Below are 24778 nucleotides of genomic sequence, written 5' to 3' on the forward strand. Positions count from 1 at the left end.
TACATTCGAAGATGAACAATACGGAATTTGTATTTACTTCGTTGGATAATGTATGAAAATACAGTGGTCGAAACTCGGGGTGGAGAAAAAAGCTCGACTTCCACCTTTTTTTTAAATTTAAATACTGACGCAGAGGATTTGGTGCCAGTATTTATCTTTGTGCTTACAAAGCATGCCTGTGTAGCGCTACATACATTCGACGGTAGAAGTTAGTTGTGGCGGCACCCGGCAACATTTTTCAGAAATTCCGCTTGCTTTGCACTCGATTCTAAGCCGCAGGCGGTTTTTTGGATTACAAAAACCGGAAAAAAAGTGCGGGTTAGATTCGAGTAAATACGATAAGTTCCTCAGTGCTCCAAAATCACCTGCATACCATGCTGTTGCTCATCTGCCTCTGAAATATCTCTTTCCCCAATTATCCATGAGCAACATAGCTCTTTGGGATCTGCGTGTGCTGGAGTGACTTGGTGTTCAGCTAGTATAACCCTAAATTCAGGGTTTTAATCGCCAGCTAACCTGGATACTGCAGAGTCCCAGAGTAATTTTAGATTTAGTGCAGTATAGGAGAGGTTGCAGTACTGCATATGTTTTTAATACATTATTTTATGACACATCTACATCGTTATTCTGCACTTCACTGTCAAGTGCCTGGCAGAGGGTTCATCGAACCATTTTCATACTACTTCTCTACCATTACACTCTCGAATGGCGCATGGGAAAAAAGAACATCTAAATCTTTCCGTTCAAGCTCTGATTTCTCTTATTTTATTATTCTCCCTACGTAGGTGGGTGTCAACAAAATATTTTCGCATTCGAAAGAGAAAGTTGGTCATTGAAATTTCGTAAATAGATCTTGCCGCAAAGAAAACCGCCTTTGTTTCGGTAACTGCCACCCCAACTTACGTATCATATCAGTGACACTGTCACATCTATTGCCTGATAACACAAAACGGGCTGCCCTTCTTCGATGTCCTTCGTCAATCCTACCTGGTAAGGATCCCACACAGGAGCAAATTATTATTTTGGTAGTGCTGTTGAGTATAACCTCTATCCATAGTAATTCACAGGAACTATCTATTTCAACTTCACTACAAGATAAACTACTACCAGCAGACACAAACACACTACCACCTACTTTATTTAATCTATCCTTTTTGTACACAGTTTGCGCCTCTGTAAAAAATTCAGCAGAATTTATCTCCGGCTTTAGCCAGCTTTCTGTTCCTATAAGGATTTCAGCTTCAGTTCTTTCTATCAGCGCTTGAAGCTCTGGTACTTTTCCAACACAGCTATGACAATTTACAATTACAGTACCGACTGCTGCTTGGTCAATTCTTGTCGTTTCTTTGCCCTGTACTCTTTGAGACTGGAGCCCTTTTTTTATCTTTCCTGAGACTGTCTAACCTAAAAACAACGCCCATTTTAATGGACCACCTCCAACTCTAGCTGTGTTTATGGATGGCTCTAAAGAGAGGGGGGACTGTTCATTGCTCTGTTGTTTCCCTGATCGTGTCCTCAAGATATAAGTGCCTCAAGAGTTTACTATATTCGATGTAATTATACGTGATCTTGTGGGCACTGGGGCATAGAGATGTTTAAAGTACAGAAGTCCTTGTCTGTCCAGATTCCCTGAGTGCCCTTCACTTTTTGCAATGCTAGTACCCAGCAGGTAAAGTAGTAGAGAGTTTCCAGGACACCCTCCTTCAACTAAAAAGGCTGGAGAAGCAGATGTCTTTCTTCTGGATGCCAGGGCACATGGGTATTGTGGGGAATGAAAGGGCAGATGTGGCAGCCAAGGAGGTGTGTTGTGACTCTTAGTGAGTTCAGTGTGTCATCCCCCTGCATGCTATCACCTCACTTTTCAAGTAGTCATGTGTCAATCAGAAAAGGAGCGGTCTAGTAGTCTACAACATGGCTGTGGCATCTCTCTTTCCAGTCATACAGATGTGATGAGGTCTTCCTTCCTTGTTCCTGCATAGGCCACAGCCCTGAGAAGCGTGGCTTCTTGCTCTGACCCTCCAATGTGTGGTGCTTGTGGCGTACAGATCCCAGTGCGCCACATTTTACAAGGCTGCATTTTAATTTTGCACCAAAGGGTTGAAGGGCATTTGCTAACAAATTTGCCCTCTATTTTAATTGACAATCAGCCAAATGTGGTAAGACTTTTAAAATTTTGTGAATTGTCAGGCTTGTTCCCAAAAATTTTAGGGCTTCATTTTTAATGTGTCATCATGGTGCCTGTCTCACAATTTTTTGGTATAAGCGATCAGCCAGCTACATATTCTTTTGAACCTATTATAGTTTTCTCTTGTCTTACTTAGTTCTACTTAACAATTTTAGAACATGGGAACAATTTTAACACTGTCTTCCACAATTTCAGCTTGTGTGATTGTGCAGGTGATCATGAGTGAGATTGGATGAGAGTGAGTGTGCTTTTATCTAGGGTTGCTTTTTATTTATTTTCTCGCATTTTCATATTCCAACGATGTTTGTGTCTACTAATTTTGCAAAGGAGCTGATAACACAATGCCAGCAGCCTTGCCTCTGTGATAACACCGGTTCACATCAGATTACGAAGTTAAGCGGTGCCAGTCTTGGGTGGAGTCACGATCCAGGTCTGCTGCTGAGTGCTGTTGGCAAGCAGGGTGCACTCAGCCCTTCTTGTGAGGCCAGTTGAAGCTACTGTATTGAGAAGTGGTCACATTGGTCATGAAAACTGACAACGGCAAGGCGAGCGGTGTGCTGACCACATGCCCCTCCGTACCGGCATCCTGTGATGCCTAAGGGATGAGGATGACACAACAGTCGATCAATACCGTTGGGCCTTCAGGGCATGTTTGTTTTTTGCCGATAACATCGTCGTTCAGTGCCCCCTAAAAACACACACAAACACCTCTCTGATCCAAAATATACTGCACTATTTTAATTTGGGCATTGCTAAATCCCGTCTATTGCTTCTATGTTGTGGCTACACCAGAACTAATGTTTTCACTGTCCGGTTTTCAGAAAACAGCCTTGTAACCAAGTCAAGTTTGCGTAAGTGTCCCTTTTATTCTTGATTTGAATTCCTGTCTCTTCATATTCAAATTAATGTTCCAAATTCAGTACAGGTGGAATAGAATTCTCTGGTATAGAACTTACTTAAATATGCTGATGACAGAGTGCCACAAACTAACATGAAAGGTTGCGTAAGGAGTAAAATACTGCACGACCAATGCAGATAACACAGTGACAGTTCATCTCCCAAGGGTCAGAGGGTAAAGTCTTCTATGATTTAATTCATTAAGAGGCTGTGAAAGGATTAAAATATTCAGCCACTGGTGAAGCATTATGAACATCAGGAATGAATTCAATGGCAGTTGGTCTGACAGAGAAGAATTCTGCTTTAAGCTTGTGTGACTTAAATGAGTTGATGTTGTTTGAAACTGTGCAAGTTGCTTTAAAAAAAAAACAAAAAAAAAAAAAAAAAAAAAAAAGTCATCACAAGACGAAGTGTGAAATAGTTGTATAGAAAACTGCTTTTGTTTTTCTGTAGCCAACAAAACCTGGCTTGTTGCAATAAACAGATATGCTTCCCAAACATTTTGAATGTGCAAATCAAATGACTTTGCGAATGATAGTCTGGTGGCACAACTTTTGATATGAAGCTTGTCATTAAAGTAGACAGGAAGAAGGATAAATTGGTGTGTGCATAAATATAAGTGTAGAATCAAGTTTATGAAAACTATGAAGTGAAGTGTTATGGACTATCCAGTTCTGGCTGCAGAGTTGTATGTGCCAGCAGCGGGGGTATGGGTCCTGCAGTACCATTGCGAGAACTGAGTAAACAATACTTACACAACCTGAACATTCTTCATTACATCTTGGTTTCCATAAAGTACTTAACTGGTAGAGGCCCACGGTCAGTCATGGCTATTAGTCAACAGTATGCTGATGCAGCAGTGGCTAGTGGCAGGCAATAACCTTCCTGATGTAAGTCGCCTTGTCATCTTAAACTTTTTGCTGCTACAAACATGTTACCTACACTATGTGCTTCCCCCCCTCCCTCACCAAACGCAGGTGCCTGTGCTCACGCAATATGAAATGTTTATCATCCAATTTTAAGACAGCTATTATTTGAGAGAATTTGATTTTTGCACATCTTGATTTTATACCTTTCTCAATAAAGAACTGGGTTTCTTTTCATTATACGTCCTAGTTACCGTACTGCATCAAATTAGGTAAAGTATTGTACAAAATTTTAAAGTGTTTGCAGAGGTGAAAACATATTGTGTAAACTTTACACACAATTGATTTTAACTCCTTCCTTGCAGTGAACTGAATGCAGATAAGATACTGAAATTTGTTTTAAAATTGAGAGCTGAATGATAAGTCGTTTCATTCTCGAGTTATTGTTATTTATATGCGAAAGATTGTAAATCATGGCGCCCCCATTTCTGTCCTTGGGCAATGTACGAGGGTTGGAACTTTAATAGAGGCAACTATTTATCTACAGCTCATACCAAATAGATACATGTTTAAAAGTTTTACTGCCTTCAAACTAGTCACCAACATTGTGTTGCCAGTGATGTGGCAGTTGTAGTATACTCTTAGCAGTGCCAGTTGTGTTGACAGTTCGAGTGGCGCAGTCTATTGCCAGATGAATTTGTAGCAGTTCTGAAGCGAATGCTGTGAAGTGTTTCCTTCAGTTTAGAAATAAAGCAGAACGCACGAGGGCTTAAGTCAGGGGAGAGCAGTAGGTGGTACAGCACTTAGCAGCCCCATCAGTCAAACAAATCAGTAACAGCTTGCGCTCTACGTGCTTGAGCATTGTCCTGCAAAATGATGGTCAGGTCCTGCAGAAACTGTCATCTCTTCTGTCTCTAAGCTGGTTGTATGTTGTGTTCCAAAAATGAAAAGCATAGAGACAGAAGTTGTTGTCATTTCAACGTCTTCAATTGTTTTATATATTGTCTGTCTTGCACAACGACGGTATCTTCTGTAAGGCATCTTGGCAGCGTTCAATGCAGTTGCCTGTGCAGCAGCAGCAGCGCGAATGATCCGCTGCGCGGGCAGCGCTCGCTTTTATAGACGCGCGATAGCGCGTCAGCAGATAAGGGACTTAGAATTTCACAGTGCCAGCCGCGCGTTATCCCGTACGGGCGCACTAGTAGCTCTAGAGTGCACCCGTCTCCTTGGAGCGTCAAGTCCGCGGCTGGCGCGCTGCCAAGATTGCGTAGCACCACCATATCGGCGGGGTCAAAGGTCAAGCGCTCAGAGATCGACGAAGCTTTCCAGTCCGGATACATTCGGTACGCCTGTACCTACACGTACAATAGCGACTGTTAACCATCCGTTGCCATGGGTAAAGGAATCATTTATGTCGATGCTGAAGTTCAGTCTGCAACCACAGAAAACTGCGGGTCCATCAAACAAAGAATGTGCAGCGACAGATTTGATAGTATTCTTTTTCTTGTCGGCGGCAGATGTTGTCATTTCAACGTCTTCAATTGTTTTATATATTGTCTGTCTTGCACGACGACGGTATTGAAAAGCATAGAGACAGAAGTAGGAACACAACATACAACCAGCTTAGAGACAGAAGAGATGACAGTTTCTGCAGGACCTGACCATCATTTTGCAGCACAATGCTCAAGCACGTAGAGTGCAAGCTGTTACTGATTTGTTTGACTGATGGGGCTGCTAAGTGCTGTACCACGTACTGCTCTCCCCTGACTTAAGCCCTTGTGGGTTCTGCTCTATTTCTAAACTGAAGGAAATACTTCATGGCATTCACTTCAGAACTGCTACAAATCCATCGTCCAATAGACGACGGCGCTCAAACTGTCAACACAAATGGCACTGCTAAGAGTATCCTACGACTTCCACATCACTAGCAACGGGTTATGCACAATGCTGGTGACTACTTTGAAGGTCAGTAAAACTTGGAAACACATATCTATTTTGTACAAACTGTAAATAAATAGTTGCCACTGTTAAAGTTACAACCCTCATAAATCTTGTGATCATAAAAGTCATCATATTTCATGAACAATTCAAGATATTGAAATGAAGTTTAATGCAAATGATAGCACGCAAAGAGACACAAGTGTTGTATGGTAAACACTTCAGATGTTTTTGTTCACCGAGATACGGAAGCAAATTGTCAGTAGCAGTGAGAGGTTGTTGTCTCAGGACGCATACAGAGAATAGCACTGTAGGAAAACCCAAGTGGTGCACATATACATACCCACATCACCTGGGGAATGGCGGAAAAGAATGTGTATAAACATCCACAGCAGCAAGAGGGTTAATGACTTAAAGCATTAGAGAACCGTCACCACTTTGTGATGTTGCACAGGCCCCATATCGAACCAGTGACCTTTAGAGACTGGATGGAGTGTCAGGCCATGGTGCTCAGTGCACAGTCTAACCTCAACAGACTCAGTTTGTAGCCCAGAACTGATGGCTGTAGGTTAGCAGCTTTGCCTAGTTGTCACCATTGGTCAATGAAGCTTGAGTAGCTGTGCTGCACGTTAGATCAATGACTGGTGCAGAGACTGCATGACACCAAAGGAATGATGCAGCCGGCTAAGCTGGTAGCATTTATACTCCCTTTGGCCAGATGTTTTAAGACTGGTGGTGGGCTTCCGTTGGTTATTTAATTGGCTGTGGAAGTACGTCACTGTGACACAGAGCACTGTTCCAGCACCCATGTGCAGAATTGCATTGGTGGGTGGTTTGCGTATCACTTGCCTGGTTGCAAAGGTCTGGCTGACTCTTAGGATGCAGCAGAACAAAACACTGTTCTGCCTTCTGAAACCCACAGACAAAGCTATATCTGTTTGTTTCCAGTGAGTGTCATGTAACACACTAACCAGGTTTCTTTGTACAAGATTTGTCATCATTTTGGTTTGTTTTATCATTTTGTGTGTCTTTCTCAGATAATATTTTGAATTTCTCTTTCATATAAGGTACAGTTAATTTTTTCCTGTGTCACAAGTAGAATTACTGTTGGTTCTTACAGAAATAATCTTTCCTTCACTCTGTTCCTCACATATTGTAAAAGCGAATCAGCTGAATATTTTATTTCATCTTTTGATTAACAATTTTTTTCATATTACTCTTAATCATTGGTCTAACTTTAGTGTGCAGTAGAATTCAGTGCACAGTTATGTTTCTATTAACTGCAGTGTTTTTTTTTATTGATATTTGTTTATGAAATTTGCAGGTACTTGCAGACGGCATATTCTATGTGGACTCCTTGATTGCCTTTCGGCAACTCCTTGGACAGAAAGCGATAACCAGTGGCGTATCATGCATAGAAACAAGAAATGAACAGACTGTTAGTCTCCCAGCTTCAGATGGATATGATAATATTCTCTGCGATGTTGTAGAGAAGGTTGAGGCAAAATGTTTAGAGAGTGCTGGTATCGTATTTAATGATGATGCAAAATATGACTATAAGCAACGAGAACTAGAAAACACACCAACCCAGGGTATTGCACAAGCAAATGATCCCCCTAAGCTCAAGCCTCATGAGAACAAACCAAGCACTTCAGAAAAAACAAGTAGCAAGGTTAGAAAACGCTTGTTTGATGAAACAAACACACATGAAACTGAATCTAAAGTACTGAAAAGATTTAGATTGGGAGATGTATACGAGTTTTTGTTGGGGAAAAAACCTGAAAACTGTCACCATGCCGAAGGGGATACATTGAGTCTCTTGCAGTGCATAGTTACAAAGGGTTCAGAATTTATTGAATGGACTGACAATAATGCAAAGCTTTTCAGTAAGATACAAAAGTTGTCGTTCTGATGAAAGCTGTGCACAATGTAGTTGTTATGTTTTTAATCTTTTTATGTTTTTTTATAGTTTTAAAATGCTGTTAATATTTGAATATGTTTTAATGAACTATGTAATGTGCCTTTTTGCATTCAGCATTACTTGGTGTTTTTTATATAGTAATGAAATCGTGTGAATGTTTTATCCTGTTTTGAGAGGAAGTGTGGAATGCAAAGAGAAATTTTATATCGTCATATATTGTACATCAGTCACTATTCAAGAGCAATGATAATCATATTTTTAATATAATACATGTATCACTGCTGATAGGAACATGATGTTTCAAACTGTATTTACCTTGTGACAGATAATGTAATTTTTTTACTTCTATTAAATGTATGTTTGCTATCTTTTGTATTATTCATTTGTTACGAAGTAGTTGCTAATTGCAAGAAATAATAATTTGTTCCTCTTATGTTGTATTGCTTTTTGAAATGTGCATTGCAACTTACCATACTCAATCTCCTTTTCCATGGTATTTATACCATCTAAAGATTGATGGTAACATTATCAATGTGTCTATTGATAAAGTTTGAGTAAGATCAGTGTATCATATTGACAAGAAAACTTGAATATTAAGTATTTCATGCTCTTAATACAGTTCACAGCCAGGGCTTTGGCTGATCATTGTTCCTCGAGATAAAGAATACTTACTGTTACTCTCCTGGACACACGAACCACAGTTGGTTTTTGGCCTCATCAAGTAGCCTCTTCCACAGTATTCTGTCTTTGGCATCTTCCTTCCTTGCTCTCAGTACCTGGAAATCTTTGGCAATCTGGTCTCTCCATCTCATTTTCAGCCTGCCTGGAGGTCTTCATCCTTCTGGTTTATTCTCTGAGACTTCTCCCAGTAAAGATTTCTGCTCTCTTCTGTAGATGTGGCTGGCCCATCTTATCTTATTGTCTTGGCTTCCGCAACTACATCTGGTTCATCGTATAGCTCCCTGAGCTCCCTGTTCTTTCTTCTTCGCCATTCTCCTCCCTCATAGATTAGTCCAAATATCTTTCACAGGATTTTATTTTTAAAAACTTTTATCTATCTATTCTCCACATTTCTGCCCCATATAGTAATACTGGTCTGTTATGGTTTTATATATTCTTACTTTGGTTCCTCTTGAAAAAAATTTTAGATGACACTAGTTTGAGTGAGTATGATGCTCTGGATGCAGCTTTAATCCTCGCGTCTATTTCTCGCTTCTGATTGTTTCTGTTGTTTACTACTCCCCCAGATATTTAAACTCTCGTACTTCTTCAGACGTGTGGTTATCGTTCTGCATAGTTTCCCATCTTTTTGTTTTGTAATTTCTTTCTCCCTCACAAATTTTGTTTTCTCATCATTTTCTTCTAAAGCAGCTTGCTTTGATTTTTGAAAGAGTCTTTCTGCTGGTATTTTAAAATCATCTGGATTTTTGGAAATTAGTGCTACATCATCTGCAAAGGCCAGTACATTTATTTTTGTTCCTATTTTAGTTCCCTCTTCTGCTTCACTTGGTGCGTCCAGCACTTACTGTTTAAAGATGTTGTACAAGAGGGGTGACATTCCATCTCCTTGCTGGACTCCTGTTTCTTATGTCAAATTCCTTGGAATATTCTCCATCCATTTTCACTACTCCTTTCGAGCCTTTCAGTGTCACTTTCACAAGATTTCTTCAGTATTCCGAATCTCTGAATTTTCTCCCACAACTTATCTGTGGATATACTGTCATAGGCTTTCTGAAAATCGACAAATAGTATTGCCATTGTTTTGTTATACCCCCAATATTTGGAGACGGCTTCTTTCAGTATGACTATCTGGCCAGTAGTTGAAAGATTTATGAAGAATCCTACTTGTTTCTTATTCATTATCTTTTAAATATGGTTCTATTTTTTTTTGTTCTTGGAGAACACTTCATTGGTGGTGATAATTAATGAGATGCCTTGTTTGTCACCCTTTTTATGAATTGGTTTTATTATTGCTTCTGTCCACTCCTCTGGCATTCTTTCTTCATTCCAGATGTTCATAAGGAGTTGGTTTATTTGTTTCTTAAAAAATGCAGGTCTTATACCATATCTCCCTGGAGCTTCGTTGTTTTTTGGTATTTTGATTGAATCTTTTGTTTCTTTCATTGTCAGCAGTTCCACGAAGGAATGTATACTCTGATAATCATGTTGTTGCTCCATTTCTGCACTTCTATCTTCCAACATCTAGAAGCTCCTCAAAACATTCCCTCCAGATTTCCATACCTTCGGATCTTTCCATAACTGTATTGCCACTTCTATCTTTAATGCCATACATCCATGGTATACAGAATGGTCCGTTGATAGTGACCGGCCAAATATCTCACGAAATCAGCATCAAACGAAAAAACTACAAAGAACGAAACTCTTCTAGCTTGAAGGGGGGAAACCAGATGGCGCTATGGTTGGACCATTAGATGGGTCTGCCATAGCTCAAACGGACAAAATGGACCGTTTACCGATTGCGGAAAAGGTCGATATCGTGTTGATATGTGGTTATTGTGATCAAAATGCCCAACGGGCATGTGCTATGTATGCTACTTGGTATCCTGGATGACATCATTGAAGTGTCCCGACCGTTCACCAGATAGTTAAGCTATTTGAGGAAACAGGAAATGTTCGGCCACATGTGAAACGTCAACCATGACCTGCAACAAATGATGATGCCCAAGTAGGTGTTTAAGCTGCTGTCGCGGCTAATCCGCACATCTGTAGCAGACAAATTGCGCGAGAATCGGGAATCTCAAAACTGTCGGTGTTGAGAATGCTACATCAACATCGATTGCACCCGCAACATATTTCTATGCACCAGGAATTGCATGGCAACGACTTTGAACGTCGTTTACAGTTCTGCCATTGGGCACAAGAGAAATTACAGGATGACAGATTTTTTGCACGCGTTCTATTTAGCGACGAAGCATCATTCACCAACAGCGGTAACGTAAACCAGCATAAATGCACTAATGGGCAACGGAAAATCCATGATGGCTGCGACAAGTGGAACATCAGCGAACTTGGCAGGTTAATGTATGGTGCTGCATTATGGGAGGAAGGATAATTGGCCCCCATTTTATCAATGGCAATCTAAATGGTACAATGTATGCTGATTTCCTATGTAATGTTCTACCAATGTTACTACAAGAGGTTTCATTGCATGACAGAATGGCAATGTACTTCCAACATGATGGATGTCCGGCACATAGCTCGCATGCAGTTGAAGCGGTATTGAATAGCATATTTCATGACAGGTGGATTGGTCATCGAAGCACCACACGTTCACCGGATCTGACGTCCCCAGATTTTTTTCTGTGGGGAAAGTTGAATGACATTTGCTATCATGATCCACCGACAACACCTGAAAACATGTGTCAGCGCGTTGTCAATGCATGTGCGAACTACTCGCTGTTGAGAGGAATGTCGTTACACGTATTGCCAAATGCATTGAGATTGACGGACATCATTTTGAGCATTTATTGCATTAATGTGATATTTACAGGTAATCACGCTGCAACAGCATGCATTCTCAGAAAAAAGTTCACAAAGGTACATGTGTCACATTGGAACAACCAAAATAAAATGTTCAAACATACCTATGTTCTGTATTTTAATTTAAAAATCCTACATCTTAGCAACTGTTCATCTAAAATTGTGAGCTATATGTTTGTGACTATTACAGCGCCATCTATCACAAAGCGAAAAAAGTGGTCCAACTAAAACATTCATATTTCTTTATGTACTACACGAATATGTAATAAAAAATGGGGGTTCCTATTTTAAAAAATGCAGTTGATATCCGTTTGACCTATGGCAGGGTCATCTAGCGGGCCAACCATAGTGCCATCTGGTTTTCCTCTTCAAGCTACACAACTTTCATTCTTTGTAGTTTTTTCGTTTGACACTTATTTCGTGAGATATTTGGCCTGGTCACGATCAGTGGACCATCCTGTATATCTTTTTCTGAAAAATCTGACTGATCCGTAAAAATCTCTTGTATTGCCTGCACTTCTATCCTCCTATGCTCTTTTGATCAAATTATCCACATGTTATGTCTTCTTCCTCCTGGTAAGATTTTTAGTTTCTCTATTAACATTTTCATACGCTTCTTTACTTTTGTCGGAATCCTCTTGTAAGCATTTTTTTCTTTGCTGCTGTTATTTCTTTCACTGTTTGCTCACATTCTTATGAAAACCATGGATTTTTCTTCCTTCTTTTTCTGCATACTTCTAGTGCCACTTCTTCCACATTTGCTTTTATCATTTCTCAGTGGTCTTCATTGTCAAGGTCATCTTCCAATGTTAGAACATCAAATTTGTTTTGCCATTTAATGTCAAACTCCTGTGCATTGTGGTTATCCTTCAATCTGTCTATGTCAATGTTATGGCTTTTTATGCTCTTCCTCCCCCTTGGCTTTTCTATCGCTGTTCTTTGGTATACCTCTGCTATGGCTAGATAATGGTCTTTGCCTGCTTCGGCTCCCCCTTATGATTTTCACATTCATTACACTGCTTTTATGTCTTTGATCTACCAGGACATGGTCTGTTTGGTTTTTTTTTGTTCTTCCATCTGGTGATACCCATGTTACCTTGTGAATATCCTTCCGAGGAAAGTGTGTGTTCGTAACCCTTAGGTTGGCTGCACTTGCACGGCTTAGTGGCCTCACTCCATTATCATTACTTCCGACACATAGTCTTCCAGTCACAGATATTCCTTTCCAGATGATCCCCCTTCAACTTTAGCATTGGCATCTCCCGCAAAGAGCTTCATATCATATCCTGGTGTCTTTCTAATTACCTCTTCGAGAATTTCATAAAAACCGTCTCTTTTTCATCCTCTGCTTCCTTGGTCAGAGCATGTAGTGTAACTATTGTTATAGTTGTGAATCTACCCTTTAGCCTTATGACAGCTATTGTATCATCAATCAGTTGGAAATAGTTACTGCCGTTGCTAAACTTTTGCTGACCATAAAACTTACTCCCTTCTGGAACTTTCCATCTTCCAATCCACTGTAGTACAGAATGCACCTACCTGTGGATATCTAATTTTGTGCAATGCTATAAGATCCATTTCACATCTGTCGAGCTCTTCTGGCAGAAAATTGAGAGTTCCAGATGTTGCCGAAGTCCTGACGTTCCACATTCCAAATTGAAAGTCCTTGTTCGTAAGCCGTTTTCTATCTGCTTGTTTCTGTTTTCCTCTGAGGCCATTCCTTGACGTTTCATAACAAGTTCTTTTTTATGGGATGGGTTGTTAGCCTGGTGCCCAAACCCCAACGTGGAGGACCAGTCCAGTTATTTTTTAATGATGTGTATTTTATTTCATCACTACCCTCCGACTCTGCTGGTGGCAGAGCCAGTGAGCTTTCCCCAATTCCAATGGGGTCACACCCAAAGGAAGTAACTGGCAAATCCTCACATTAGGAGATAAGGAATGTCTCTTCTAATATTCTACCATCTTCTAAAGTGGCATTACATTGCCCATGTAACCAATCAAATGTGAGGCCACGTGTAAAAGTAGCACTATCAAATACTGGTATGCCATAATTATTGTGCAGGGATCTCTAAGTATGACAACCACATTGGTTTTCTACCCACTTCAGAGGCTAACACAGATTGAACCAACCAGCTGGTGAAAGCAACATACATGAATAATTCTGTTGTAGCTTTAACACCTGTCCCTCTGATTTCTCTTACATTCACTTTATCCTCCTTCCTTCCACTAAATTGTGCAGTTAGATACTGTCCTGCGAATCTATCTGGCAGTCCTAAAAATATAGCCCCCTGACCCACAGCCCAGTGTCTCTCTCAACTAATAACTATTCTCATATACCCATTCCTTTTCTACACTTTTCTACACTATTTCTGACTTGTCCTGATACTGAAGGCACTTTGCCCTCTCCCATCACTAGCTATTTATAAGTGCCTGGCTTACATAATTATTCGAGGTAATATGAGACAGTAAAAGCATATATATAATGAAAGCTGGAGAAATGGCAGTTTGAGAAAGCCATTTCTAATTACACAGGGCATCTCGGGAAAGATACCAGAGAAAGGTCGACCATTTGTGTGACAAGGCCACCAGCCGCCACCACCACATCCATCATCCACCACTGTGCCCGAATTTCACACTAGCTGGTTGCGCGCACTTCCCCTGAGTTAAGTATAAACAATGTTGTTGCCATCTGATTAACTAAAACTTACCTTTATTTACAATAGGTGCTCAAAGTGATGTCTCTGTGTGTGTTTGTGTGTGCGCCTCGCCTATCTCATCTAATTTAGTTTCAGTTAAAATACTAGGTTCTTTAGGCCTTCATTTGTATTACACTGACCCAGTCTCTTGAAATTTCTTCATTAATCTGTATATTGTTGAATCATTGGGAACATTCATACTGGGAAATTTTTGTATGAATTCAAGAAGACATAGAAAAATAGATAAATCGGCTGTTGCGGAACATGCACTTAGTCGGGTGACCATTAGTTGAGTTTTCTGAAACTACAGTTTTAAGTGCTACCACGAACTATTATCCATGACTGTATAGGGAGGCTATTGAAATTTATAAACATGAAGATAATCTTAATAGAAAAGAAGAGGCCTTGAAATCAAGCAAGATATGGACAGTGGCATCACAGAATCGATAAGTGATTTTTATCTATGATGGACTATTATCGATAGTTACATTTTATCTTTGACTAGTTTTCTCTCTGCTACTATGTGCAAGCTAGACCACGCCCACTTTCCTCTGTATTTAGGCCGCTCACCGACACTCGACTCGTCAGTCGGCAGGACTCAGCAGGACCAGCCATACCTCTGAAGATGTCCAACGTAGTATTGGACAAAATGTTAGGAATAGAATAATTCCATGGACCACGGCCATATAATCCCGAAGAATTATCAACAACACTACCATCCGGTCGTGAAAGCCTTCATTGTATGATTAGAGGTAACACTGTCAGAAATTCCTGACACAGATTCTTGGAAAAATCTATTGTGGTGTTCTCAGATCGAGAACTTGGGTCAGATGACCTACAAAGGAACTCTTATGAACACACAGAGAGCATCTCGGATAAATTTAGTAAAAGACACCTACTGTTTTACAGACGTGTAGGATGATGGAAACAGACTCCCCAAGAAAATTTTAATATTGTTAATGCAAGAAAATTAAAGACCAGTTAGATGAAAGAAACACAGGAAGACTTGTAACAATTGAAAATTTCAGAAGAAACTGAGGACAGAAAAAATTCAGGAGTAAATAAAAACAAGAAAATTGAACAAGTCTCAATGAAAAGACACACACACACTTTTTCAAGTGCCCCCATTTTCTGTGTTGTTCCCATCCTCAAATTTCCTTAATCATAAAAATTAAATTTGTGTGATGTACCAAGTGACAGGAGTACCAAATAACAGAGTATGTAGTTTAAAGATGTTAAGTTCTCTTGAAGGTTGCAATTTTTCTTAATGGCCTCTGTGTACCTCAGAATTTAATATTGTCAAAAAGTCTACCATCTCTCATTTAATCTTCACTTGTAATGGTAACTATTAATTTTACATACTCATCACGGCACTCGAGTTTCATTGCCCGACCTTAAATGTTGTTCTGTTCTGTGTAAAATTACTAAAAGAGTAAATTTAGGATAAACAGTGTAATTTACAGCCACAAAACTAGGAGCAAAGTAATATCCGTATAGATTGGCTGAATTTTTTACTGTGGTGAACAAGTCTTTTACAGTTTGCAGATATCAGGCAGGTAATTGAAAACCCCCAGATATTTAAGAACAAAGTAAAAAGAATACTTTATTTCCACTGACACACTCCCTATAGTTTACCTGAATATTTGGACTTGGGGATGTGACTTCTGGTCAACACTAAGTGTGCATATTAAACATGGTTTGAACTTTTCCAGTAGTTAATTAGATGATAACTTTTCTCTGAAATCAGTAAAGTTGCACAAACATTTGACGCATTAAGTGACAAAAGGTTTTATCTAGCACAACAATGAAGTACATGTATGTATGTTCTCTATGGAAACAGTTTTATTAATAACTGTTCAATTTAGTTTGTATCTCAAGTTCATCATGAGTTACGGAGTGGTAAATGCTCATACCAGTGAATCAGCAGTGCAAAAGTAAGTTTGAAAAACATCAGCAGGAAATTTTCAGTGTCAGGTTCTATCAGTAAACATTTGATCTAAGGAGGAAGACATTTCCCAGAGGGTTGAGGCTTACAACCAACTTTATACTGTGCATCTAAATCCACATTTGCAGTCATATCAGTGTCACAGTCACTTTCATTACTTTCATGAAATGCTGCGCCTACCACAGGCACACAGTTTGCCCTACCGCTGCAACTGTCATAGATGTCTCGCCCACTGACCCACTTCACACCTCAACCAAGTCCAAATCTCTTTGCAGTACCTTCTCTCCATCCGCAAAATTTTCCTGCTATGTAATCCCAAATTCCTGGAACCCATAACACACATTGAAACTCTTGCCCTGCAGGAACTTGAACAACATGCACAACACCACCCCAAAAAGCTCTCCATCCTACTCACTTCCTACTCCCGCCTCAGAGTACCACTGTCCACCACTTCTACATCAACATCCAAATCTCCCCCATGCCCCCTCATAGCTGACAAACCCTGTCTCTCAGACCTACTACACTTATCCCACACTCTAGAACGCCAGCTCCACCATTACACAGAACCCAGAACCTAAACAGACCCGCAACACAGTCATGAACCTTTCCTCCAGAAGCCTCTGTCCTTTCCAAAGGCCTCATCTTTTGCGCCACTCCCAAATTCAACCATGCAGGACTAGTTAAAGACCTTCTCTCCTACTCCCCATTCGTACAGTGGAAACACCTTTTCGCCACCAACCCAACCAATGACACTCAACCAAAGACCAATATTGAACCTTGCCTAACTCAGTTCACTCCTCCATCCAACCGTGATCCAGCCCCCACTACCCCCAAACCACCCCCTGTTAACTTTCCAGAATTTCTTAACCTCGAACCTTGCCTCAACATCATTCCCCAAATCCCTCAACATGCAAACTAACCTTACATCCGCAGAAAGAACCGCAGTCCATCATCTAAAAACTGATCCCGACCTTATAATCTTACCTGCTGACAAAGGCTCCACCACCGTTGTTTTGAACCGCAAGGATTACGTGGCAGAAGGACTCTGTCAGCTGTCAGATACTTCCACCTACAAATCATTCCACAGTGATCCCATTCCAGTAATCCAGCAGGATCTCCAGTCACTACTCAAATCCTTAGGCCCATCCCAGAACCTCTCCCCAAAGTCCATCTCTCTACTTACCCCTACCACTCCCTGCACTCCCACCTTCCACATGCTTCCTAAAGTCCATAAACCCAACCATCCACGACACCCCATTGTGGCCGGTTACTGTGCCCCACTGAGAGAATTTCTGCTCTCGAAGACCGACACCTTCAACCTATTACTCAGAACCTCATCCTATATAAAAGATACCAACCATTTCCTTGACCGACTCTCCACCATTCCTGTCCCTTTACCACACGGTGCCCTGCTCATCACTATTGATGTCACCTCCTCCCTGTACACTAACATTCCTAATGCCCATGGCCTTACTGCTATTGAACACTACCTTTCCAGACGCCCTATGGATTCCAAACCAACAACCTCCTTCCTAGTCTCCATGACTAACTATACCGTCACCCACAATTGCTTCTCCTTTGAAGGCATTACCTACAAACAAATCCATGGTATGGCTATGGGCACCCACATGGCATCATTCCATGCTAACCTATTCATGGGCAATCCAGAATCCTAAACCCCTCATCTGGTTCAGATTCACTGATGACATCTTTGCTATCTGGATTGAAGGTGAGGACACTTTATTCACATTCCTCCAGAACCTTAGCAACTTCTCCCCCATCTGTTCACCTGGTCCTACTCAACACAACAGGCCACCTTCCTAGAAGTTGACCTTCACCTCAGAGATGGCTACATCAGTACCTCCGTCCATATCAAACCTACTAACCACCAGCAAACCCTCTGCTTCGACAGGTGCCACCCATTCCATACCAAGAAGTCCCTTCCGCACAGCGTAGCCACCCATGGTCGTCACATCTGTTCCCCCTCAAAATATACCTAGGGTCTAACTGAAGCCTTCACTGACCGTAATTATCCTCCCATCCTTGTACAAAAACAAATCTCCCGTGCCTTATCTTTCCAGTTTCCCACCACCTCCCAAAGTCCTACAGTCCGGCCACAGAGGAGTATTCCCCTTGTAACTCAGTACCATCCGGGACTGGAGCAACTGAATTAAATTCTCCACCAGGGTTTCGATTACCTCTCGTTGTGCCCTGAAATGAGAAATTTCCTGCCCACTATCCTTCCCACCCCTCCTACCGTGGTATTCCGCCATCCACCAAACCTGCACAATATACTTGTCCATCCTTACACAACCCCTGCTCCCAATCCCTTACCTCATGGCTCATACCCCTCTAAAAGACCTAGATGCAAGACCTGTCCCATACATCCTCCTACCACTACTTACTCCAGTCTGGTCACTAACATCACCTATCACCTCAAAGGCTGAGCCACCTGTGAAACCAGTCATGTGATTTACAAGCTAAGCTGCAACCACTGTGCTGCATTCTATTTAGGCATGACAACGAACAAGCTGTCTGTCTGCATGAATGGCCACCGACAAACTGTGGCCAAAAAACAAGTGGACCACCCTGTTGCTGAACACGCTGCCAGACTTGATAACCGTCATCTCAATGATTTCTTCACAGCCTGTGCCATATGGATTCTTCCCACCAACACCACCTTTTCTGAATTGGGCAGGTGGGAACTTTCCCTGCAATACATTCTACGTTCCCGTAACCCTCCTGACCTCAACCTTCGTTAGTCACTGTTCTCTCCCATCCAGCCCCCTCCCTGTTTCCATTCCAGCACTACATAGCTGTCATTTCACCACCACACCCAGTCTTTTAATTTCTTTTTATTTCTCTCCTATCCATTACTTAGCCCCTCCCCCTGCCACACATTCTCTCCTGCCCTTCATCTAAACTGCAACACTTCACTGTCACCACTCCCACCATACTAATCCCTCCCCCTCCCCGCCTCAGCCTCCTCCTTACCCCCACCCAGTCGCTATTCCAATCGTGCACTGGTGCTGCTGCTCGCAGTGTGGTTTTAGCTCTCTGAGAGTGCAGACATGTGTGTGCAAGTTGCGTTTGCGTAAGTGTGCATGCGTGTGTGTGTGTGTGTGTGTGTGTGTGTGTGTGTGTGTGTGTACTGCTGATAAAGGCCTTAATGGCCAAAAGCTTTAATTGTGTGAATCTTTTTGTTGTGCCTACCGCGACTCTGCACCTCCGCTATATGGTGAGTAGCAACTTTCCTTCTCTGGTATTGTTACAATCCACTTCATAGTGTCTTACCCAGACTATCAACAATTACTACAGTAATGTTTGAAACTGTAGAAATAGTGGTTACGTCATCTGCATGCTCTTCTGTAACCTCATCCCAGCAGTTCATTACACAATCTGCCAAAATTTGTCTTCAATGGAACCATGCCACCTCCATGACATCCTTCTCATATATCTAAAATAAATATTCACTAATGTCAGTATGAACACTAAAATGTGTGCATAAACTACTTTCATCATGTTGCATATTTTCAGTAACCATATTGCAAGTGAAGTGTCAGCAGAAATAATTTATATCACCTCAGCAGCTAACATTTTTGAGATAACTGTAAAAAAAATATTGTCTGTAATGTTCATCCTTTTTAGAAGCAGTATTTCAGGCATACAATAAGTAATATTGGATTTAACCATGAACCGAATTCACAATAACCTGTTTGCTAACATTTATGGCACAGATTTTAAACTGTAAGAAATTTCCAGGGGCAGATGTGGACTCTGGCCATAATTTATTGGTTATGACCTGTAGGTTAAAACTGAAGAAATTGCTAAGAGATAGGAGATTAAGGAGATGGGACCTAGGTAAGTTGAAAGAACCAGAGATTGTTGAGAGTTTGAGTGAACATTAGGCCACAATTTACAAGAACAGGGGAAAGGAATACAGTAGACAACAAATGGGTAGCTTTGAGAGATGAAATAGTGAAGGCAGCAGAGGAGCATATAGGTAAAAAAACAAGGCCAAGTAGAAGTTCTGGGATAACACAGAAGGTATTGAATTTAATTGATGAAAAATGCAGTAATGAAGCAGGCAAACCTGAATACAAATGTCTAATAAATGAGAGTGGCAGGAAGTGCAAAATGACTAAGCAGGAATGGCTAAAGGTCAAATGTAAGGATTTAGAACCATATGTCCAAAGGGGAAAGATAGATATCACTTACAGGAAAATTAAAGAGGCCTTTGGAAAAAAGAGAAGCAACTGGATGAACATGAAGAGTTCAGATGGAAAACCAGTCCTTAGCGAGAGTCTATACAAGGGAGATGAACTTGCAGTTGATATTATAGAAACAAAAGATGTAGATGAAGATGAAATGGAAGACATGATACTCTGTGAAGAATTTGACAGAGCACTAAAAGACCAGAGTCAAAACTAGGCTCCAGGAGTAGACAACATTCTGTCAGATCTACTGGTAGCCTTGGGAGAACCAGCCATGACAAAACTCTTCCATCTGGTGTGCAATACATATGAGACTGGTGAAATACCCTCAGACTTCAAGAAGAATATAAGAATTCCAGTTCCAAAGAAAGTAGGTGCTGACAGGTATGAATATTATTGAACTATATGTTTAATAAGTCATGGTTTCAAAATACAAAAATGAATTTTTTACAGAAAAATGGAAAAATTGATAGAAGCTGGCCTTGGAGAAGGTCAGGTTGGATTCTGGAGAAATACAATATCACAGTAGACAATACTGACCCTATGAATTATCCTATAAGATACATTAAGGAAAGTCAAGCTTATGTTTGTGGCATTTTTAGACTTAGTGAAAGCTTTTAACAATGTTGACTGGAATACTCTTTGAAAGTCTGAAGATTTATTGGTAGAATACTATGGAAGTGCAATTAATCTACAAAGGAGATTGCTTACAAATCACTTGTATGATCAGTTCTAGAATATTGCTCAAGTGTGTGGGACCCGTACCGATTAGGACTAACAGGGGATATCCAATGTATACAGAAAAGAACAGCACAAATAGTCACAGGTTTGTTTAATCCATGGGAGAGTGTCACAGACATGCTGGAGGAAATCAACCAAAAGACTCTTGAAAATAGATGTAAATTGTCCTGAGAAAGTCAATTAACAAAGTTTCAAGAACTGGATTTAAATGATTATGCTAGAAATATACTACAACTCCCTATGTATCACTCACATAGGAATTGAGGGTATAAGATTAGAGTAAGTACTGCATGCACAGAGGCATTCAAACAATCATTCTTGCCACACACTGTACTTGAGTGGAACAGGAAGAATGCCCAAAAATTGGTACAATGGGACGTACCCTTGGCCATGCATCTCACAGTGGTTTGCAGAATGCAGATGTAGAGATAGATGTAGAAGGTAGCAGGGGTAAAATACAAGGAGCAAAGCTGCAAGAGTCATTGGCATGAAAGGGAAGCGGTGATTGAAAAGGGCGTAAGACAGGATCGTAGCACATACCTGGTGTTATTCAATCTTTACATTGAGCAAGGAGTAAAGGAAACCAAAGAAAAATTTGGAATGGGAATTAAGACCCAGGGAGAAGAAACAAAAACTTTGAGGTCAGTCACAGCAAAGGTCCTGGAAGAACTGTTGAGCAGAATGGAAAATGTCTTGAAAAGAGGATATTTATTCACTAGAGGAATTCTTTCAGAGAAATAAGTAAAACCTAGATTGGAAAGATATTTTTAAATTTTTTGACACTGTTTACTGTTAAACTAATGTAATAATGCCCTAATGTAAAAATTCCTGTTTTTCTCATTTCCATTTTTGGGTCACTTTTAAACCCAAAGTGGGAAGTTTTGGTTACTGTTCAAGGTTAAAATAGATGCAATAATGCCCTAAATATGAAACTGCTATCTTCACATTTATGTTGACTAGTTTTTGAGCTAATAAGTATGACTTTTGTGCACTGTTATTAATACTATAACAATGTCTTTATTCTATGTATTTTATTGTGTACATTGACACGTTCCACATCTGAGTGACTTGCTCACATGTACAGATTTATGGAACAAGTATATAAATAAATAAATAAATAAAATTAAAAAAAAAGATGAACATCAACAGAAGCAAAACAAAGATAATGGAAAATAGTCGAATTAAATCAGGTGATGCTGAGAGGATTAGGTTAGGAAATGAGAGGCATAAATTGGTAGACGAGTTTTGCTATTTGGGCAGCAAAATAACTAATGATGGCCGAGGTAGAGGGGATAGACAATGTAGACTGGCAATAGCAAGAAAAGCATGTCTGAAGAAAAATTAGTTAACATGGAGTATATATATTTAGGTGTCAGATAGTCTTTCCTGAAAATATTTGCATGGAATGTAGACATGTATGGAAGTGAAACATGGACAATAAACAGTTTTGACAAGAAGAAGAGAATAGAAGTTTTTAAATGTGGTACTACAGAAGAATGCTGAAGATTAGACGGGTAGATCATGTAACTAATGAGATGGTACTAAATAGAACTGGAGAGAAAAGAAATTTGTAGCACAACCTGAGTAGATGGGATAGGTTGATAGGATACATTCTGAGACATCAAGGGATCAGCAATTTAGTACTGGAGGGAAGAGTGGGGGGCAAAAATCATAGAGGGAGACCAACAGATGAATACAGTAAGCAGATTCAGAAATGTGTAGGTTTCAGTAGTTATTCAGAGATGATGAGGCTTGCACAGAATAGAGAGCATGGAGAGCTGCATCAAACCAGCCTTTGGACTACAGACCACAACCACACAGTGCGGATGAAAACTAGCTACTCCAAATGGCCCCCATATTGATGTTTTATTTTATAATTTAGGAAGCATTACCGTGATTTAAAATTACCTTCGTTTGTATCAGAGAATTAAATCCACAGGTGAAAAATGCTAGCTGAGCACAAAACCATCTCCTAAAGTGACTGCCCCAATGACCATCAAAAAATATTCATACCATTTCTCACTTGTTCACTGATCTCAAACACCTACCAACTTAGGAATTCAATGCATTCAGATATTCCCATTACAGACTTCTCGAACTTAGAGGGGAGTGTGTACATGATATTTTGAATAGGAAACAATGTCCAGAAATATACCATTTCTGTGCTACAGTTCTTTGAAAACATGTTTGCTGTTTAGGTATGCATCAGGGTAGTCATGGGGGGGGGGGGGGGGGGACATTATGCGACATCGGCTGATGCATTTGACATCCATCCTACCTCTCCGACTTGTTTCAAGCCTCATTCACATGTCTGTGAGTGTTAGAGCAATATGGTGGGGTACACGTTTGCAGAATACCCCGTAATGGAAGAGCTGCTCGTTTCCTTTATTGAGATCATTCTCTACAATGTCCAACTCTATTGTATACCCATTTGACCACCGTTAAGCAACATTCACCATCAGCAGGCATGACAGTAGTTTTCCAAGGAAAACCGCATACGTGAAATGGAAGAGACCGTATTGCATTACACTGAAGAGAACTTGTCAATGAGTACACAAGCAATTTATTTGGCTATTAGTGAGTTGAACTGTAAAACAAGTGATGTACTGGGTCACATCTAATCAGTTGCTTGTAAAAGTGGTTGCAGTGCCCATTATAGCAATAACACATACACCAAGATATCTTCAACACAGTAATGGAACTTTATTTAATCATAGAATGCTAAATACGGGTTCAAAACAATTTAGGTTAAATACAGGGCTTGTGAGACTAGGAAATCAAGAACAGAACAGAACAGAACAGATAAGCTTAATGAGCTCACTGTTTGCTTGTGTTACTAGGTACATTGTACATAGGAATCCATAAAAGACTAAAGGTAAAAAGCATAGACTAATAAACTTACAAAAGGTAACAAACCAAAGCATAAAAGCTCTGCGCATTATGAGAACAAAACACAGTGCCTCTAGTGCAACATGTGGAACTGCCTTGTGCATGCGCAAAAATTGACACTTGCACTCAGGTTGACACTCGCACATGAACACAACACATGCCTGGTGATGGATGAAGTCCTACGACAGCCCCTCAGTGGGAGCAGAGCTCCATCTAGAAAGCACACTGGGAAGTGCACAATGGCCAGATCTTGTGTTGCAGAGTGGTACAGAAGCTGCTGGCAAAGGTGGTGCAGTTGTCCAGGTCGCTTCCGGGGCACATGTGGACGCTGGACCAGACAGCAGAGAAGGTGGTGGTTGTAGGCCCATAGGTGGTGGTAGTTCATGAAACACTTAGGCTTGCTTCACTCTGTCTACAGTAACCGTGCTATGTTTCCTGTTGAAGAGAATATCCATGGTGCAATCTACACTGCTGACAACTTGCTGTGGACCAGTGTATGGCAGCTGGAGAACTGATCTGATGCCTTCACTACGTAGCATCACTTGTAAGCACGAGCTGAGGCCCTTGTGTATGAACAGAGGACAGGTACCATGTCTGGATAAATGTGGAGGGCATATCTTCTCTTTGAGACACCCAACGAGTGTAAATGGTTTGATCTCTTGTCACAGGGTGGCTTCTACTAAACTGTGGGTAGTCTCATTGTTTCCTCATAAACTAGCTCTGCCGAGAAGCCCTCCAGGTCTGGTCTGCAGGTGTTGTAGAGCCTGAGGAGGACAAGTGGCAGAGCCTCAGACCACCCAGCCACATGGCACATCAGGGCTGCTTTTAGGGTGTGATGCCACCATTCTGTTGTTGGCCAGGTGGTAATCAGTTGTCCGATGATGGCTCATGCCGTAAAGTGCTACCAGTTTTGGGAACAACTGGGACTCAAGTTGTCTGCCTGTATTGGATGTGACATGGATCCCAATATCCAGAATGTTAC

At 40.7% G+C, this 24778-nt stretch overlaps 1 protein-coding gene across 8 annotated transcripts in view; it reads left to right on the forward strand.

Annotated features, from left to right (window-relative positions):
- Positions 1-24778, forward strand: part of LOC126481093 (uncharacterized) — an 801677-nt gene that overhangs the window by 26038 nt on the left and 750861 nt on the right. The window contains exon 3 of one of the 8 annotated variants that reach the window (XM_050104605.1): positions 7211-8176. The exons of the other annotated variants lie outside the window; for them this stretch is intronic. Coding sequence (XP_049960562.1) covers positions 7211-7798 — 588 coding nt within the window. The 3' untranslated portion in view covers positions 7799-8176. Of the gene's footprint in view, positions 1-7210; positions 8177-24778 lie in introns of those variants that run through there. 8 annotated transcript variants of the gene reach the window in all.

This window comes from Schistocerca serialis, chromosome 5 (genome assembly GCF_023864345.2).
Source record: "Schistocerca serialis cubense isolate TAMUIC-IGC-003099 chromosome 5, iqSchSeri2.2, whole genome shotgun sequence".
Lineage (NCBI taxonomy): Eukaryota > Metazoa > Arthropoda > Insecta > Orthoptera > Acrididae > Schistocerca > Schistocerca serialis.